The sequence below is a fragment of the Capsicum annuum genome, unplaced genomic scaffold (genome assembly GCF_002878395.1).
Source record: "Capsicum annuum cultivar UCD-10X-F1 unplaced genomic scaffold, UCD10Xv1.1 ctg81678, whole genome shotgun sequence".
Lineage (NCBI taxonomy): Eukaryota > Viridiplantae > Streptophyta > Magnoliopsida > Solanales > Solanaceae > Capsicum > Capsicum annuum.
The window spans coordinates 126900-147360 of record NW_025892414.1 but is presented as its reverse complement, the minus strand read 5'-3'; the positions used below and the strand labels follow the sequence as shown (position 1 = coordinate 147360).

Genomic DNA, 20461 nt, shown 5'->3' with positions numbered 1-20461 from the left:
TATTCATATTTTCTCCAAAAATTTCACAAGGACACTCTCTAGGGTTTCAAACTAAAAAAAAAAAACAATTAACTCAAGATTCAACCGTGGGTTTTCAAAACTGACTGAAGATTTGGAATCCCCAAACCGTAGGCTTCAAGAATCAGTCACTAAGTTCATAATTCAAGGTACATGGGGTTTATCCTAAAAATAAAACTACATGGGCTTGTAAATGCTAGAACATGATTTGAAGTTTATCAAGCATGAATTTTAAAGGGGTTTTGAAACTTATGCTTTGAATTTCGCATTATGGATGCTTGGATAATATTATTGTTTTGGTCTTTAGGCCTTTCCCCCTTAAATTAATTTAAACCTATATGAATATGTATGATGTTGAGGATTTGATTGAGAGAATTATTATTGAAATCCCTCTCTTTGATGATTTAGAGTTGATGAACTTGTTAGGAATGATTTAAGATGCTTGTTTAATGTTTTAAAGGGGATATTTCAATACGTAAGTATTTAACATGATTTTGATGATGGTGAGAGGGAGTTTCTTGATATGATTTTGTTCTTGTCTTAAAAAGAAAGAATTGCATGTGATGGATATCTTTGACATGACCACCTTGTGTATTTGAAATGTTGAAAAAGAGAGTTTCTTGCATATGTTTACATGATCTTTAAGAAAGAGTTTATTTGAAGTGATTTATTGATACGGTGGTCCCAGATTTACATTTTGAAATAGAGATTATTATATGCCAATAATGGCTCAGAGAATGTGACTTGCAAGTCAATGGTATGACGATACAATAAGTATGTATGCCATAACAAAGTATGTTTTCAGAGTGTATCTTCAGAGAATGCATGTTTTAAAGAGTTAAAACTGGGCTTAAAGAGGGTTAGGTGGTTACCCAAAGAAGGTTTGAGTTCAAGTAAATCTTAACCTAAAACCGTGATTTGCCAATCCGGGTATATTATTTATGCTGGCGACGGCCGTGTGGCATAGCAGAGTCAGAGACTTCAACCCTTATAGCACACTTGGGTTAGGGGCTTCCCCGCCGAGTCAATAAAAGATTCCATATAGTCCATGGACTTTCAAAGTTGTAGGGTATACCACCTAGCGCATAAATAAAACAAAGAGTGTCACAGAGTTCAGATGATTTTACAGAATCTTTCATAAATGCCCATGAGATTTCTTACTAGATGATATGTTTATGAAATGTTTTAAATTTCTCTCATATATGTTGAATATAAATTATTATTTTAGATTTTCTCTATGTACCAGTATAATTGTATTGACCCCCTACCTCCCAGGTTCGGAGGCACAGTCTAGGGGTCCGACTAATCAGTAGAGTATCCAGGGAGAAGTGATCTAAGCAGTGGTGAGCTTTCTTTATTCCAGAAGTCCTGTCATTTTAGATTATGTTATTCCTTTGTTTTGGTCTACTGGGGGCCTTGTCCCAGCTTTTGAGATAGTTATCTTTAGATCATGTAGTAGATATTTCGCAGACTGTTCCAAAAGTTTTTTAGTTGAATTTTGGATTTCATTCTGTATGGTTAAACTAAATCCAGAGTATGACCATGTTTTCATATTAGATTATAATTTTGCATTTTATTTTATTATATAAATGTTGTGCATGATTACCAGATCAGATAGAGTAGGACGTCTGGGCCTTCATAGTTAGGGATGTCTGTCATGGCCAGGCCCTAGTTCGGGTCGTGACACATAGCTAGCTCTCGGGACATAGTGTCAAGGAAGGCCAAAATGGCATTGGTGACATTGTTGTCCAAGGGTTGAGGGGTGGAAGCCGTGGGTTTCCTTGTAATTGTACCTAAGAAAAAAAGAAAGAAAAGAACACACATACAAAACAAAACACAAGTTAGTTCTAAGAAACCTCACCACACTCTCGTACACTTGATCATCTCACACTTGGTTTCACAAGTGTTGAAAGTCGGCTTATACTTCACGAGTGATTGAGGGTCAAGTCTACTCGTGCCCAAAAAATATTTTCATTTGAGTAGACTCAAGGAAAATTTGTTTATAGACTTGAACCAACAAGATACAATGAATTTACAAAAGAGAAAAGCACACAACAACACTTAACACGAATAAATGAACACAAAGACTAACTAACAATCTAGTAGATGAGTACTAGTTTGCCAATTAGTATTAGAACCAATGAAAGTGAAACTAAGGAACAACAAAAGGAAACTAAGAGATCAAAAGTTTGTGCCAAAATTATTGTGTGAACAGTAATAATGATAACGTGGTAGCACGTAATTGGTTGCGGTTTCTAACAATTTTTGTTGTCCAATCTCAAGTCTTTGGTCAATTTACAATTTAGGAATTGGAATTTGGTTAATGGAGGGAGATAGAAGTCTTGTATCACTTTTGAAATTCAAACACAAAAATTCTTGACTTAACTTGCACTTTTCCTCAAAACATGGGTCCTTATTTTATGGAAAATGGTTGAGATATGATTGACTAGTTAGTAAGTGATGGTAAGTCTTTCAAGATTAACAAAGTTCTCACACCTTTTTTTCACCTTTTTGGATCTAACTTTGAATTTATTGTAACAATCCATGAAGGTAGTGAATAACTTCAAGAACAACATCAACAATCACCAAGAACAACCAACAATAATCTCTAAGATCCCAACAATTTTCACACGACTAACTTCAAATTTTCACAATACAATATCTTCAACACTTGGCCAAGACAACTACTACTTCAACAAAATGGTTCTTAGGCCACCAATGAACAACAATATCATGTGGAAGAGATTAGAACAACAATAATATGAAGACCACAAGGCCAAAATAGTCCATCACAATAATGTTTCAACAACAATTCGGCCAAGTCTTATGTTCACAATAACAACTACATCAATGTAAGCTCAAACTTATATTTAGACTCAAAAGTGTTAGATATGAAGAAAACTAACACTAGAAAAAAAAAGTAAAAAATCTTGTCCAAGACACAACATAACACAATTTCGGCCAAGAACACAAAATGGACAGATTTGCTTCTTTTTGATTTTTCAGTTTTCTAACACTTTTGTTTAATTTTCTATCAGGAAATCCTAAGATTGATTTTGTAGGAACAAGATCAAGACATGATTTGATACCAATGAAATGATAAATACTTTAAAATACAAGATAAGGCACAAAACATACACCAAAACAGTCCACAAGTTCAAAGAACAGAGGACCCCTTTGATGACCACTCTTGGATTCAACAAATACAACAAGAATACAAGATAAAAATAGTCTATTTCACACTAAAACATCCAAAAACACAACAATAATGTGAATAACAAGATGAACAATAATAACATAAGTTTAGATTCAATAAAGGATCCAAAACAGTCCACTACACAAGATAACAACAACGAAAGTAAAGATAGAAAGTGAGGCATATATTATTATAGGGCCTAAGAACTAGGGTGTGTATTAAACACCTAAACCATTAGAAACATGTAATAATAACACCTACACTTTTCATGGACACAAGAGGAACCTCAATCTCCCAAGCACCCAATATTCCAAGCCAAGAACAAACAACACAAGTGATTCCACACTTGGTGTTCACCTAATTTTGGGTTTTCCTCTTAGAGAAGAGAGGAATTGTGTTACACACTCTCAAAATATCATCAATAACTAATTAATGAAACCCTAAGTGGTTCTATATATAATATATTACAAAGTGGAAGTCAAAATGACCAAAAAACCCTTTAATGAGTGGGCGCCCATCAAGTGTAATATGTTGGATGATTTTTGGTGCATTTAGGTCCTCTTTTGCACTTCAATTTCACACACCAAGTCTTGGATCCAACATATGCCCTCATGAGGCCATCTACGTAATCGTACTTGTATCATCTTGTTGTGTGTAGTGTTAAGGGTCCAAGAGTGGAATAGGCTCTTGGGTTCTTAAGATTATACCAACCATTGGTCTATCTATCTATCCCTTTTATTTTATTGTAATCTTGTGGTGTTTTCTCTTGTTTAGTGCAAGCCATTTGTTATTGTTATTGTTCTTATCATATTGTTGTCTAGCTTCTTGTGTTCATCACGTTTTGGTGGTTGTTTTGGTGTCAAAAACGCCCTTGTATCCTTGTATTCTTGTTGTTGTAGTGAATCCGAGAGTGGTATCCATCTTGGTTCTCGGATCCTTAAGATTTGTGGACTGATTTGGGGTGTTTTTTGCGCCTTTCTTTTTTGTCTTGTATCATTTGGTATCAAAGCTTGTAGTTGATTTTGTTCCAACAAAATCAATCTTGGACTTGCTAGAAAAAAAAAAAAGAAGTGTTCTTGTTGTTGTCTTGGCCAAAAATTTGTCACTTGATTTGGTAGTCATTTTGTTTGTTTAGAGTGTTTTAAGTGTTGGTTTCTTTCTCACCAACACTAAAAGTGTTCATATCTAAGTTTGAGCTTGATCTTGTTATTGTGAACTTGAAAACTTGTCCATGTATTGAGCATTGTTATTGTGACTTCATTTTGTCCGTATGTTGTTGTTGATGTTCTAAGTGTGGCCGTGTGTCATTGTTATTGATAATTAGTGGCCTAATAACATATTGGTTGAAGTTGTTGAGGTATTGGCCGTAGGTTAGAGACATTGTTATTGTGGTATTGGAGTTGGCCGTGTGAAATTGTTGTAGTTCTTGGAAGATTGTTGATGTGTTCTTGAAGATTGTTGTTATGTTCATCTTGTTCTTCACTTAGTCTCATATATTGACCACAAAAAAAGTGTAAAATAGATCCAAAAAGGAGTAAGACAAGTTGTAAAGCTTGTTGGTGAACCATCACATCCTAGACTTGACATCAACTTTTTCAACTATTTTTCTTAAATCAAGGAGCCTTGTTTTGTGGAACATAGTACAAGTCAAGTCAAGACTTTGTGTATGAAAAATTGAAAGGGTTCAAGACTTATAGTTTCCCTCCATTATCCAAATTTCACCATTTCAAGTAGTAATTGATCCAGACTTCCAAATTTGGAAAATAAAAATTGGTGTGGGATCGAGACCTATATGTGGTTGCCACATCATCATGTTTTACTGTTCACACAACATATTTAAGCTCAAATTTTAGATTTCTTAGTTTTCTTTTGTTGTTCCTTAGTTTCCATTTCATTGGTTCCAATGCTAATTGGCAAACTAGTACTCATCTACTAGATTGTTAGTTAGTCCTTGTGATCGTTCATTCGTGTTAAGCATTTGTTGTGTGCTCTTTTCTTTTTGCGAATTCATTGTTAGTTCTTGACTCCAGTCCTACATTATTTCATTTGAGTTTAAAATAAAAATCCATTCCATACAAGAGTAGGCCTGACCCTCAATCACTCACGAAGTACAAGACGGCTTTCAAAACTTGTGAAACCAAGTACGAGGTAAAATCAAGAGTGAGAATGTGGTGAGGCATTTTTGATCTAACAATTTTGTTTTTTTCTTTATTTTTTGTGTCTTTTTGTTAGGTACAATGGCTGCCCATAATTTCTGTAATACCCCACATTTTGGACTAGAATGAAAATCTGTCATTCCTATGCGTGGATGTTTCAAAAGCCGCAAATCCTATATAAATTTAGTGTTTTAATCAATTATGTAGTGTGGGAATCTATTTGAGCATGAATTTAGATCATAGAGGTCCCCTAACTCAAGTACAAATTGAAAGTTTTCCTATCGTTCAAGTTTTAGTGAGCGTCAAAACTTGGGTCAAGTTCAATTGACCATAACTCATTGTATATGATGAACTAAGTGGTTTACTATATATCAAATGAAATCTCTTTGAATTATCTTTCCAACGATATCAATTTCACCTAAATCCAATATCGGAGCAAAGAGTTATGCCTATTTTACTCCAGCATGTCAGGCTGGAAATAGTATGACGACATTCGTGATAGCTTATCACATTTTTGATGCCCTATCACGAAGGTCGTCAGCCTTAGGCAGAAACCAGCTCCTAAGTGATGACATTCGTGATAGCTTATCACATTTATGACGCCCTATCATGAAGGTCCTCAGCCTTGGGCAGAAACCAGCCCCTAATTGACGACATTCGTGATAGCTTATCACATTTGTGACGCCCTATCACGAAGGCCATCAGCTATGATTGTCAGCAACTGAGAAATTATTTCATAAGGGTATTTTGGTATTTTCCTTCACCTTCCATGACTTATAACCCTAAAAAGGCATAATTTTTTCCATTTTTCTTCAGTTAAGCATCTTAAAAACCCTCTCTTACACTCTCGACCACAAGATTAGGGTTTCCATCAAACTCATCTCTCAAAAGCAAGATTCAAGCCTTTTTTCAAGATAATCAAGAATTAAGTTTCCCAATCCAAGAACACTCCAGAAAATCATCAAGGTATCCTTTCTAAGGTATGCGTGTGTTCATTCATGGATTTCTTTCGTCCATAAAGTTCAAGAACCCTTTTTTTTTCTAAAAATATATATTATGATTTTCATGCTATGAATGGATTATTGATCATGTCTATGTGTTGAAAGATGCCAATATAGAATCCTTATGTGTTATTATGAATCTATGACATCATATGAGTTGAAAACATGTAAGTTTGATTATTTAAGATGAATAATTGTATGATTTACTCCTATGCCTAAGTTGTGCATGTAAGGTGTTTGATAAAATACCTAAGAGACTAGAAATAATGCATTATAGCTAAATTGTGACTAATTGAAGGATTCATGATAGGCCTCTATGATTCAATGTCATCCATGTTGATAATGTGTCTTATGAACACTGTTGGATTACTCATGAACTAGTCTTATGGAATTATGCTATGGTTACTTGCAAAACCCACTCATGTAAAAGATGTAGAATACCCATGTACTTCATGAAATTCCCCAAGTTATGATATTATGGATTGTGGTTGTAATATGTAATGAGCATGATATTGAAAGCTATGCAAGTATATACGTATTGTATGAAATTCCCTTCCATGAAATAGATTGTTGAGAACCATGCTTAGTATGAAATCCCTTATTTATGATATTGTGGATTATGGACTCTACTCTTATGATCAAGTCAGTCATGTGTGTCAGTTTCCTTCCATTAAGTCCTGGGGGTACTTGTACCCAAAAAATATAGTTGTGTGTCTAGAGCCATGTCATGTTTTCACGATACTCTCAGTCAAGCCATGATCTATAGAAATCAATCAGTCATGTGACTCAGGAAAACTCAGTAATATCAGTAGTTCAGTAGTCTCAGTAATCTCAATGCTCAGTAACCTCAGTAATCACAGTAAATCTCAGTAACTTCAGTACTCTTAATCAGTCCTCAGAAGTCATTATATTCCATTTATCATCGAAATCCAGTAAACTCAGTTTTAGCTCTGCTAAATAATACCACTAGTATCAGTTCAGTCAATCAATATCAGTTCAGCAAATTTATGTAGTTAAGTTATTTAGTTCAGCCCAGTTATTCAGTTCAGTGTCTTTCAGATAGGAGTAGGATTCAGCACTGAGAGAACCTAAGGATGGGGGGCTCACCCGCTAGAATAGGAATGAGATCCCTAGAAGCAATCCTTAAGTTCCAAAACTGCGTTGCCAGCGTAGGTACGAGATGTCGCCCATTAGATACGACTAACATACCTAGGGGTCACCCGTTAGCATATTTATTTGTATAGGACTGATCCCAGGAGTCACCCGCTAGATTAGGACTGACTCCACAGCAGATGTCTTTACTGGTGGTGCGGTACTGAAACCCTTCTAGTCAGGGTATAGATTGGACCTCAGTCAGCTTAGCTTGGGGCATGTCAGTTAGATGAACACATCCCACAGTTTCAGTTACAGAATCAGGGCTTTCAGACACAGTCAACTCAGCTTAGTAGTACAGATTCAGTACTGTTAGATACAGTCAATGCTTATCATTGTAAATAGACTTCAAGATCACCCATTATCTAGGACTGATCTCAACTATGATTAATCAGTATCAGAATCATTAGATTTAAAGATCACCGGCTAGATAGGACTGATCTCAGACTAAGTCAAATCATCCTTATTACCAGTATACTCATGATCACCTGCTAGATAGGACTGATCTCAGACTTAGTTACTCCAAGTAGAACGGAACTCAGATAGTTCCATCAGAACTTAGACTATCAGATACAGTCACTCAATATTGGTTATATCGATTAGTCCAATCATTACAATTATATTATCTATGTCAGTTGTTATAGCTCATGTTATCAGTATTTAGTTTCAGGACTGTTAGACACAGTCATTCAAACCAGTTCTTCATAATTTGAACTGTCAAAAATAGTCAATAATTAATTCAGTACCTCTGTAACAGTAAAGTCATGTCGTCAGCATTCAGACTCAGTAGTCAGTATCATCACGAGTTTAGTTATAGTTGTTTATACATGTATGTATTCTCACATTCATATTAGTTAGCATTGTTTATGCATATAACTCTTTGCATTTAGCCTTTCTCACTCGTATACTCAGTACATTCAGATGTACTGACGCATTTGTGCTATGGTGCTTTCTCTTATGTTAAACCATAGGTTCAGAGGCATGAGCTCCAGATCAGCAGTAGCATTCCAGTGTTGTTCAGAGTTTGCAGTGAGTCCTTCTCATTCGAGGACGATATGATTATTTCTACATTTACTATTTAGTTGCTAAATGGAGTTAGTTGGAGACATGTTCCTTCAACTCCTTATTCAGTTTAGAGGCTTTCAGAATAGATGTCTAATTAGATATTCAGATCTCATTATTTTCAGTATTTATGACTTGTTTTGGTATTATTATACCTTTTTCAGATATTTTGTTATCAGACATTTATTCGGTTTGAACCTTATGGCCTTTCATGTTCATGTTTCCATATTTTATGATATATTACGCAGTATACGGGTACAGATATCAGTCATGGGTTAGCTTGTGGTCCTTCGAGGTCATTAGCACCGTGTAGCATTCCGGTTCAGAAAATCAGGGTGTTACAATTTCAATGCCACATTTGATTGCATCGATGAAAATATTAAAGATATGAAATGGCACATTCAAATTATACGCCAATTGCTACCCAAACTCTTCCCACAAAATCCAATTATCCAAGCACCTTGCGATAAGAGCTTCCTGAAGGAAGTTGCTGCCCAAGCTTGTGAAGGACTCTTATACCGAGGTAAAGATGAACATACTCATGAACGTCAAGCTAAAATAGCTAAATCTTACACTTAGGTGCATATGAATGATGATTGCGAGGCTAATAAGCCGTTGAGGTTGATTAATAGCTTACCTACATATGAGTATATTGACTTCTTGCCACTTATGAATGATGTACATATTATGCGAGTGGATACACTAGTTGATCCTATAGATGACCGAATCGACTCTTCTAGTAAGATCAATTACTGTCTACCTAGTGTTGAAGCTATTGTGTTGAATGAAAGTACATCATCGTGTGAAAATTGTGTTTTCCAATTTGTGAGTAAAACTTGCCCACTACTTGAGGATATGTGTGATGTGATTAATGAATCACAAGTGAGTGAAGAATTTGAAAATGTTGGTCAAGGAAAAAGGAGTGAACCCATGAGCCTATGTTGTTGTAAAGATTCTAATATTTATTTGGCTCATAGGGTTAATTATGTGCTTGACATATCTTTGGAACTTGATAATGATTCCTTAGAGAGTGAAAAATCCAAATTTGTCCGCAGATTAAATCATTCACTCTTTAGGTACAATGTCTTGTTTGAAGATAGTTTATTCACTCCTAATGAACCTAGTGGTGCATGTGATGTAGACGGTATGGCTTATCTTTGAAGCTATAGCCAATATGCTAACCCACTATGGTGTGACAACATTCCTCCTCAAGATGGAAATCTCTTCTTGGGAGATGAGAGTACTCTTAAGGGTAGGGAATGTGTAGTCTTAGAAAGAAATAGTCAATCGGGTGAAGATGACCATAATTTGCTTGATTACTTTGGAAACCCGAGTTGTGATTATCCTTTGAAAAATAATTTTACTCGTACTCTTTTGCATGACACCCTACCCGTGCTTGATAAACATGGTGAGTTGCATTGTGATCCCTTTGATATTAATAGTGGTTTGTGTCTACTCGAGGACCCTGGTACAAATGTGTCATTGTCTCTTTGAGGTGTTGCTCATATCCTTGCATCCATGGTTGACACATTTGTACTTAAGTTATGTGAACCATAACTTGTGGATGCCAAGTTGTATTCTTGTTTGTAGAAGGATCCAAGGTTGTTAAAGGCTTCTTGTCACCTTTATGGGGTTGGACAAATTGAAGTATCTTGTGGGACTCTTGGGAGCGTACTTAACGTCCTTTGTAGAGGAAAATTGAGTTATTGGGCAAACTACTTGTCTTGAATTGGATTGATGCATGGTAGTTTCCTTATTCTCCCTATTGGTATGACTCCCTTGATGGAATGCCTTCCTTCAGGAAGTGGTTGGAAAAAGAGAGGCCCTACGTGCTTGCAATGTCCCTTTCTCTCATTGTGTGTTTCTACTCGTGAATACATCTTGAATGAGAATCGTGTATTTGGTGACTTTCTTCTCTACCTATATGCATATGATGATATTCATGATGTTGTTGGATATACATTGTATGACAGGCGTAGTCTCGGTTTTTGTTCCTTATTACTTAATATTCATTCGAGGTCTTTCCTTTGTGATGTTGTACAAAATCTTTTCTTAATTAACAAAAATGATCCTTGGTTGTAGTTCAAGTGTGTACCACCTTGTCATGATAATGCTAATTATTTATTTTTCTAACCCTAACCCTCGTGTCATGAGGATGCGTACTTGTTTGTCTTCTCTTGATTTTGCAAGGTGCGGATTCGAGGTTGAATCTTTTTCAAGAAGGGGAGGATGATACAAGTACGATCATGTAGATGGACTCATGAGGGCATATGTTGGATCCAAGACTCGGTGTGTGCAATTGAAGTGCAAAAGAGGACCTAAATGCACCAAAAATCAGCCAACACATTACACTTGATGGGCGCCCACTCATTAAAGGGTCTTTTGGTCATTTTGACTTTCACTTTGTAATATACTATATATAGAACCACTTAGGGTTTCATTCATTAGTTATTGATGATATTTTGAGAGTGTGTAACATAAGTCCTCTCTTCTCTAAGAGGCAAACCCGAAATTAGGTGAACATCAAGTGTGGAATCACTTGTGTTGTTTGTTCTTGTCTTGGAACGTTGGGTACTTGGGAGATTGAGGTTCCTCTTGTGTCCACGAAGAGTGTAGGTGTTCTTATTACATTTTTCTAAGGGTTTAGGTGTTTAATACACACTTTAGTTCTTAGGCCATGTAATAATATATGTCTCACTTTCTATCTTTACTTTTGTGGTTGTTATCTTGTGTAGTGGACTGTTTTGGGTCCTTTATTGAATCTGAAACTTGTCTTATTGTTGTTCATCGTGTTCTTCATGTTATTGTTGTGTTGTTGGCTATTTTGGTGTGAAATACACTATTTTTATCTTGTATTCTTGTTGTATTTGTTGAATCCGAGAGTGGTCATCAAAGGGGTCCTCTTTTCTTTGAACTTGTGGACTGTTTTGGTGTATGTTTTGTGCCTTTTCTTGTATTTCCAAGTATTTATCGTATGATTATCCAACACCAGGAGTTTCGGGCAACATATACAATGGGTCAAATATATCAGGAGTATACACAATACTCAGGGGAGCATACACAATATCTCATATCAAATCAACAAGCATACACAATGCTCAAGGAAAACATACGCAATGTCACATATAAAATCAACAAGCATACACAATGCACAAGGAAAGTATACACAATGCCCCAATGAAATTAAGAAGCATACACAATGCCCCAATCTCACAGTACACAATCATATCACATCACGAAATAATTTATAACAGGAGAATTAATATTCTAAAATATAAAGTATATACGGCTGGCCTTAAAGGCTATCGATTCTGCCAAGCACAGGCTCGTCCCAACACATGGACCAGGCATACAAAAACATATTTTAAAATAATATTTGAAAAGCAAGCACTCAAAACTTAAAGTCTCACTTACCTCGCTAATGACAAATTCCCCAACTTTGCAATGTGTAGGACGTCAATCAAATAACGATCAATGGGATCAATCTAAATAAAATATTAAATAACAATATCAATTATGCTATTCAGGGTCAAGTCTCAATATCCCTAACTTTTAAACTTAGAGATAAATTTTAATATCGCACACCTTAACCCATGAATTTAAGAATAATCTAACAAGGAAGGCTTCCAAAATAGGAATTTCAAAATACTGGCCAATGACTTCATCACTATTAATCAATACCGCACCATGAATATTCCCTACTGATGGTCTGTTTAAAGTGATGCCAATATCAAATTGAAACATCAACTAATACAAATTGAGACATCAACTAATACAAATTGAAACAACAATTATGCGGAAAGATTTTGTACACATTATATACATTCTGTTTCTTGCTTCTTCTCTCTATTTTCCCACTATCTAGTTAATATTAACCAATGTTAATTCCTTTGCCAAAGTAGCAGTCACCCACCCATGAAATTTCCACTTTACAAATTATGCCTAGTACCTCTCGATCATACATGATAGCTTTTTCTTTCTCTTTTTTTTTCTCTTTTTCTTTATCCCGACAAGAACATTATCACCATATACAATTAATTTAGGTAAAAGATAGAAGAAATCTCATACCTAACAGTTAATCTCTACCAAGCTATCTTTCTTCATTGTTTTACTGCCTCCTTCAAAATAGTGAGATAAAAAGAAATAGCCCTAAAGTTCTATTTGAAGTGATTTAGTTATGAAACTGAAGAAAAGATTAGGCTTTTGGATTACTCCCTTTAATTATATTAATTAATAATAATAATAATAATAATAATAATAGCTAAATTATCCACTCAGCCCTCGTTAAAAAGAATGAGTTATTACAGCGTCTTGCCTACCCCTATCATTCATGGTGATATTAAAAATAAAAGTACTCTAACCCTTAAACTTGCATTCTTCCACATTCCTAATGCATTTTTCACGTTGAAACTGATGACTCCAAGAAATAATTCGTTTTAGTTATTGGTTAATATCATATTCTAAAAATGATTGCAGAAGAAATAGAGAAACTTCAAAAATATATTTTATACTCTGCATGATTTTCTCCTCAGACTCATCCATATCTCTTTCAACAACAACAAAATAACCGTGTATTCCCACAAATTGGCGTCAGGGCTCATTCATATCCTTTTATTGTGTAAAATTATTCTCTATATTCTCCTAATCAACTTGAATGTAACAATATTCTCATGTGGACATTGTTTGGACTACCAGGTTCTGTTTTAACTGAACCAGAAGTTTATGGAAGGGACATAGAGGAAGATGAGATGGTGAAATTCCTTATAAACAATGTTAGTGATGCCCAAGAACTTTCAGTCCTCCCAATACTTGGTCTGCGGGACTAGGAAAGCCGACTCTTGCCCAAATGGTCTTTAGTGATCCGAGAGTGTTAGAGCATTTCCATGCCAAAATATGGATTTGTGTCTCAGATGATTTTGATGAGAAGAGGTTGATAAAGCCAATAGTAGAATCTATTGAAGAAAGGCCACTACTTGGTGACATGGACTTGGCTCCACTTCAAAAGAAGCTTCAGGAGCGTTGCTGAATTGACAAAGATGCTTGTCTTAATGATGTTTGGAATGAAGATCAAGAGAAGTGGGCTAATTTGATACATATCAAGCTCTTGTGTTTCTTTCCATAATTAAGGATGATACATATACTTGAAGTTTAATATAGAGAAAAGACATCAAAACACTCCTAAACTTGTCCACAAAACTCATTTCACCAAAAGGTCAAGATGACTGACCTTGTTCAAAACAAAATGAACTGTTTGTGATTAAGAAATTCAAATTACATGTTGTCCAAATGAGGCCTTAACGGCCTCTTAATTGGACAAAGCTAAAAGGCTAACCCACAAGAAAAGTGTAGGTGGTGGGCAGATGATTCAATCAATAAATCAAAATCTCCTCTTAGCTTCGAAAAATAATCAGTCGCTCACATCTCTTTTGGACCTCACTTTCTAGAAACTCAGTTAAACCATGGCAACTGTCTTGTTATATCTGAACAAAGTGATGAACTATGGTGCGTACTCTCCCTTGGGAAAAGTGTTTTTTTCAATTGATGTGCTAAATCTGCTAAACAAAACTGAAAAGACCTTAATGCTTGCAAACATCTTGTAATTTGCTGTTACCAACCCTTGATGCTTATTCTTAAAATTGACACGATGCTTATCTAGATTCAAAATCCTTCATGCTTGACTTGGTAATTCCGAGAAAGAATCAAAGACGAGTCTGCCAGTAGTGTCAAAAGCTAAGTTGGCTATACAATCAGCCAAGTTATTACCCTCTCTATTACAACTCAGAATAATTTATCTGAAACATATAATAATAAGATAGGTTCTAAAAGAGTCATCAATAGATATATAGTCACAGTGTCATACATTTGGTTATAGTATTTGCAGTCATTTATAACCCTAAACTAACAAATGGGGTCATTTTTAAAGAAATAAAACATTTAGGAAAAATTTTGAAAAAGAAAAATACAGTGAAAATGGAAAAAGTGAAAATAAAGTTTGTTTTTCAAATTTTAAACACAACTTCAAGTTGTATTTGAATTTTTCATGACCAAACAACCATTTTCAAATTAAAGGTAAAAAAAAATATTTCTCATGGTCAAACGGAGTATACTCTATGGACAAATAAAAGGGAACATAGGGAACGGAGTACCTTGTGTTACAACTCCAGTTGCAACAGATTAAAGCAAAAGCAAAGTATTGAGATTCTTTTCTATAAAAAACAGTTTCCATGACACGAAAAGTATATATTTATTCTCCCATTAATAATGTATTTATTACAAGTAATTCACACACAAAACATTAACTTTGTGCTCATTGTTTAGTCATCAACAATTTGTGTTACAATTTCCACTCTAGACATATCTAACATATGGCAGAAGCTTTCGTTCAAATTCTGGTAGACAATATCAGTTCTTTCCTTCAGGGGGAACTTGTATTGTTTTTCGGTTTTGAAAATGAGTTGGAAAATCTTTCAAGTCGGTTTTCTACAGTCCAAGCAGTGCTTGAAGATGCTCAGGAGAAGCAACTCAAGGACAAGGCAATAAAAAACTGGTTACAGAAACTCAATGCTGCTGCGTATAAAATAGATGACATGTTGGACGAATGTAAATATGAGGCAGCAAGATTCAAGCAGTCTCGACTAGGGCGTTGTCATCCAGGGATTATGACCTTCTGTCACAAGATTGGGAAAAGGATGAAAGAGATGATGGAGAAACTAGAAGCAATTGCTAAGGAAAGAAAGGATTTTCATTTGCATGAAAAACTTATAGAGAGACAAGCTGCTAGACGGGAAACAGGTGCTCAAATTAAATAAGTTTTAGACAACTTGGTTTCTATTCATTTTTTTCGGTTATTATCAAATTCATGCGTGTGTTTGGGGTGAGTGGAAGTTCCAAAAGATTTCCCTTAATGTTAGTCTCAAGTCTAACTCTTCGCTACCTTTGATGATAGATACATACCTTATTTTCTGCTTAAATGGTTTGTCTCCTTTTTCTGAAAGTTCTTAAGAATGTGGAGGAACTTTACTACTATCAGTTGGGCCACTATTCGATAGTCTAGGTATCAACTGTGAACATTATTTGCATAACGATGAAAACTTCATCCTCCTTTTGTCTACTAGAGGAAAGGTGAAAAAAGAAAACACCACTTAACAACTTTAACATCAGTCAACAGGTTGGGGATTAATTTAAAAAGAAAAGCCTGACCCTACCGTTCATCAATTAGAAAATGGAAAAAAATAAAATAACTGGTTGTTTAGTCCATGAAAAAATTGTGAATTAAATACGGCAGAGGTACATAATGGTTACTTAACTTCTATGTCATAACATTGGAAGTACTTTCATTAATAAGAATCTAGGAAATCCTCTAGCATTCTTCCACATTCTTAATGAATTTTTCACTTTAAAATGACGGCATCAAATCAAAAATAATTTGGTTTAGTTATTGGTTCATATCAGATTCTGAAAATGATTGCAGCAGAGATAGAGAAACTTCAAAAATATATTTTTTCACTATTTGCCAAGTGGAACTCAACATGATTTTCTCATGTCTTCTACTCCTCAAGCTCATCCATATCTCTTTATTGTGTAAAATTATTCTCTATTTTTTGTTAACTCCTTATATGCTTGAATGTAACAATATTCTCGTGTGGACATTGCTTGGACCAGGTTCTATCTTAATTGAACCAGAAGTTTATGGAAGGAAAAAAGAGGAAGATGAGATAGTGAAAATCCTGATAAACAATGTTAGTAATGCCCAAAATTTTCCAGGCCTCCCAATACTTGGTATGGGGGGACTAGGAAAGACGACTCTTGCCCAAAGGGTCTTCAATGATCAGAGAATGATTAAGCATTTCCATCCCAAAATATGGATTTGTGTCTCGGAAGATTTTGATGAGAAGAGGTTGATAAAGGCAATCATCGTAGAATCTATTGAAGGAAGGCCACTACTTGGTGACATGGACTTGGCTCCACTTCAAATAAAGCTTCAGGAGTTGCTGAATAGAAAAAGATACTTTCTTGTTTTGGATGATGTTTGGAATGAAAATCCACAAAAGTGGGATAATTTGAGAGCAGTCTTGAAGGTTGGAGAAAGTGGTGCTTCTGTTCTAACCACTACTCGTCTTGAAAAGGTTGGTTTAGTTATGGGAACTTTGCAACCCTATCGGTTGTCAAATTTGTCTGAAGAAGATTGCTGGTCGTTGTTAATGCAATGTGCATTTGGGCACCAAGAAGAAATAAATCCTAACCTTGCTGCCATTGGAAAGGAGATTGTGAAAAAATGTGGCGGTGTGCCTCTAGGAGCCAAGACTCTTGGAGGTCTTTTGCGTTTCAAGAGAGAAGAAAGAGAATGGGAGCACGTGAGAGATAGTGAGATTTGGAATTTGCCTCAAGATGAAAGTACTATTTTGCCATTCCTGAGTTTGAGTTATCATCATCTTCCACTTGATCTGAGACAATGCTTTTTGTATTGTGCAGTATACCCAAAGGACACAATAATGGAAAAGGAAAATCTCATCACTCTCTGGATTGCACTATCAAAAGGAAACTTGGACCTAGAGTATGTGGGTAATGAAGTATGGAATGAATTATACATGAGGTCTTTCTTCCAAGAGATTGAAGTTAAATCTGGTAGAACTTATTTCAAGATGCATGATCTCATCCATGATTTGGCTACATCTTTGTTTTCAGCAAGCACATCAAGCAGCAATATCCGTGAAATACATGTAAGAAATTATAGCAATCATAGAATGTCCATTGGTTTTCCTGAAGTGGTGTCTTCTTACTCTCCTTCGCTCTTGAAAATGTCTGTCTCGTTAAGGGTGCTTGACCTAAGCCGCTTAGAACTTGAGCAGTTACCGTCTTCCATTGGAGATCTAGTACATTTAAGATACCTGGACCTGTCTCGCAATGTTTTACTTCGTAGTCTTCCAAAGAGTTTGTGCAAGCTTCAAAATCTGAAGACTCTTATTCTAAATAGATGCAGTTCACTTTGTTGTTTGCCAAAACAAACAAGTAAACTTGGTAGTCTCCAACATCTTTTCCTTGATGATTGTCCACTGGCTGCTATGCCCCCAAGGATAGGATCTTTGACATGCCGCAAATCTCTATCTTTCTTTATTATTGGCAAGAGAAAAGGTTATCAGCTTGGTGAACTAAAAAACCTAGATCTCCATGGCTCAATTTCAATCAAACACCTTGAGAGAGTAAAGAACGAAACAAAGGTAAAAGAAGCCAATTTATCTGCAAAAGCGAATTTGCAATCTTTAAGCATGTTTTGGGATTTATATGAACCACATAGGTACGAATCGGAAGAAGTCAAAGTGCTTGAAGTCCTCAAACCACACCCCTGTCTGAAATCCTTAGAAATCACTGGCTTCAGAGGATTCCATTTTCCAAACTGGATAAGTCACTCAGTTTTGGAGAGAGTAGCCTCTATTACAATTAGTCATTGTAAAAACTGCTCATGCCTACCACCCTTTGGTGAGCTGCCTTGTCTAGAAAGTCTAGAGTTACACTACGGGTCTGCGGAGGTGGAGTATGTTGACGAGTATGATGTTGATTCTGGATTCCCCACAAGAAGAAGGTTTCCTTCCCTGAGAAAACTTGTTATAAGGGACTTTCCTAATATGAAAGGACTGCTGATCAAAAAGGTAGGAGAGGAGCAATGCCCCGTGCTTGAAGAGGGATATTACGTCTTGCCCTATGTTTTTCCGACCCTTTCTTCTGTCAAGAAATTGCGTATTTGGGGGAAGGTAGATGCAGCAGGTTTGTGCTCCATATCCAATCTTAGGACTCTTACTGACCTCAGCATTAGCCATAACAATGAAGCTACTTCGCTCCCGGAAGAGATGTTCAAAAGCCTTGTAAATCTGAAGAACTTGCATATCAATTACTTGGGGAATCTCAAAGAGCTGCCTACCAGCGTGGCTAGTCTCAATGCTTTGCAGCTTCTGCATACTAATTCGTGTCGCGCACTAGAGAGTCTTCCCGAGGGATTGCAGCACCTAACAGTGTTAACAGTTCATGGCAGTCCAGAACTGAAAAAGCGATATGAGAAGGGAATAGGACGAGACTGGCACAAAATTGCTCACATTTGTATTGTAGACTCGTGAGTTATTTGTCTTTGTTTGGGAGTTTCCTGCCATTGGATGTAATTTTAACATGAACATTATTTACTTATTTCAAGTCATTTCTCAAGTCCATTAAAAGGCTACTTCCTTTGTCATTTTAGTTGGTCATTTTTTATTTTACACCATACTTAAAATTTTATATAAGATAGTTGATTTTATTAATTTATCCTTTATTTATTTATATTGATGAATATCAAGATTATCTATGAAAAATAGGTCTAACATTAATGAAATAGCATAGATCATGTGATCGGATAGATTTGGATCTTGTAAATTTGTTTAGGCTTCTAAAGAATATTAATTATAGGGGTAAAATGAGAAAATTTTAATTAATTTTATCTTGATTTAATAAGTGGACAAATATTTTGAGACATGTATTTATAATATGATAGCCAACTAAAACGAAATGAAGGGAACTACTATGAACAAGTAAAAGTCAATTCATGTTTTCTTTTAGGGGAAAAAAAAGCATAAATATCCCTCTGAATCTATCGCCACAACTTACTTTTAACACTTTAATTTTATCGATAATTATTTGTCCTCCTAAATAATTTTTGCATGAATTATATTACCCTCTTAATGACTGACATGACAAAAAAAATAAGGCACATTTTAAAAAAAAATAATAGTGATGGGATATTTTAATGTTATTTTAATTATTATATAGTATAATTTAATTATACATAAAATAAAAATAATAAATAAATAAATTCCCTACCCCCCTATATTCATCAAAACCCTAGCCTTTTCATTTTTTTCGAACCCACCCCTTTCCATCTTCTCCAACCCTCCCCCCATCCCTCTCTGCCTTCTTCTTCCAATTCAACGAACTTCCATCCCCTTCCTTCTTCTTCGAATCCTCTCTCTCTCTCTTTTTTTTTTAAATCATTATCGTCACCTAAAGAAATAATCTTCATCTTGATACAAAAAATCTTTATTATAATTTTAAATATGTAATTTAGAATACCCATTTTTTTCCTAAAAAAAGAATGTCATGAGAAGAGAAATCAAAAGTAGCAAAAATTAGTGAAGTGTTAATGAAGGTTAGAAAAAAAAAAGTAATTAATGAAAATTAAATCAATGATTAAGAACTAAGAAGTATTAATAGAGGTTAAGAAAGGAAAGATGGGTGGCTGGCGGCGATTTGGGGTGGTGGTGGTCTAAAGATTAAAAAGAAATGGGTCTTTTGAAGAAGAAAGGGTGGGTGAGGGATATATATAAAATATACATTAGTGAAATTATTTTTTAAATAATATTTTATGTGGATCTGACGTGAAAACAATGTGGCGCTGATATGGGGCGTGTGCACTACACTCTTTAATGTGTGAATGATATTACATTTTAGAGTGATATATAATTCAGGCGAAAGTTGTTTAGGGATAAATAATTACCAATAAAGGGGTATTTATGCTTTTTCTCTTTGTTTTACTACCTGTCTACACATAAAGTACACCTATTTACATAGATTTTATAGGAATACAACAACCGTCAAATGTACAAACATACCACGTTTTTTTTATATATGTGGAATGTTTTTCTACTAATTCTCACATTGAGAAGGAAAGAAAAATTAATTTGGGATGAGAAATCAATGAAGTGATTGGCTTTACTAACTTGTATTTTATTAGGAGGAGGATAATATGCATCATGATTAAGCTAACTGGCACAATGAAAAAACACCATTTCACATTTAAAACAAAATCTAATAAGAGTTGAGGGAAAATCTAAGTAGAAATTTTGAATCTTCTA

At 35.2% G+C, this 20461-nt stretch overlaps 1 protein-coding gene and 1 pseudogene across 1 annotated transcript; both read left to right on the top strand.

The window, feature by feature from the left end:
- The window catches only part of LOC107868379, a 61989-nt pseudogene extending 48378 nt beyond the window's left edge, over window positions 1-13611 (top strand).
- Window positions 13612-14950: 1339 nt separating this feature from the next.
- LOC107868300 (putative disease resistance protein RGA3) lies at window positions 14951-18785 on the top strand. The gene is made up of 2 exons (XM_016714990.2): window positions 14951-15377; window positions 16248-18785. The coding sequence occupies exons 1-2, from the start codon at window positions 14951-14953 to the stop codon at window positions 18692-18694; spliced, it is 2874 nt and encodes a 957-aa protein (XP_016570476.1). The 3' UTR covers window positions 18695-18785.
- The last annotated feature ends 1676 nt before the right edge of the window (window positions 18786-20461 follow it).

Excerpts from the sequence above, each read along its gene's own strand:
- LOC107868300 (XM_016714990.2), top strand. The coding sequence starts at position 14,951 with ATGGCAGAAGCTTTCGTTCAAATTCTGGTAGACAATATCAGTTCTTTC. Across the intron at positions 15,378-16,247 it reads AGCTGCTAGACGGGAAACAG|GTTCTATCTTAATTGAACCA; the intron begins GTGCTCAAATTA and ends TGCTTGGACCAG.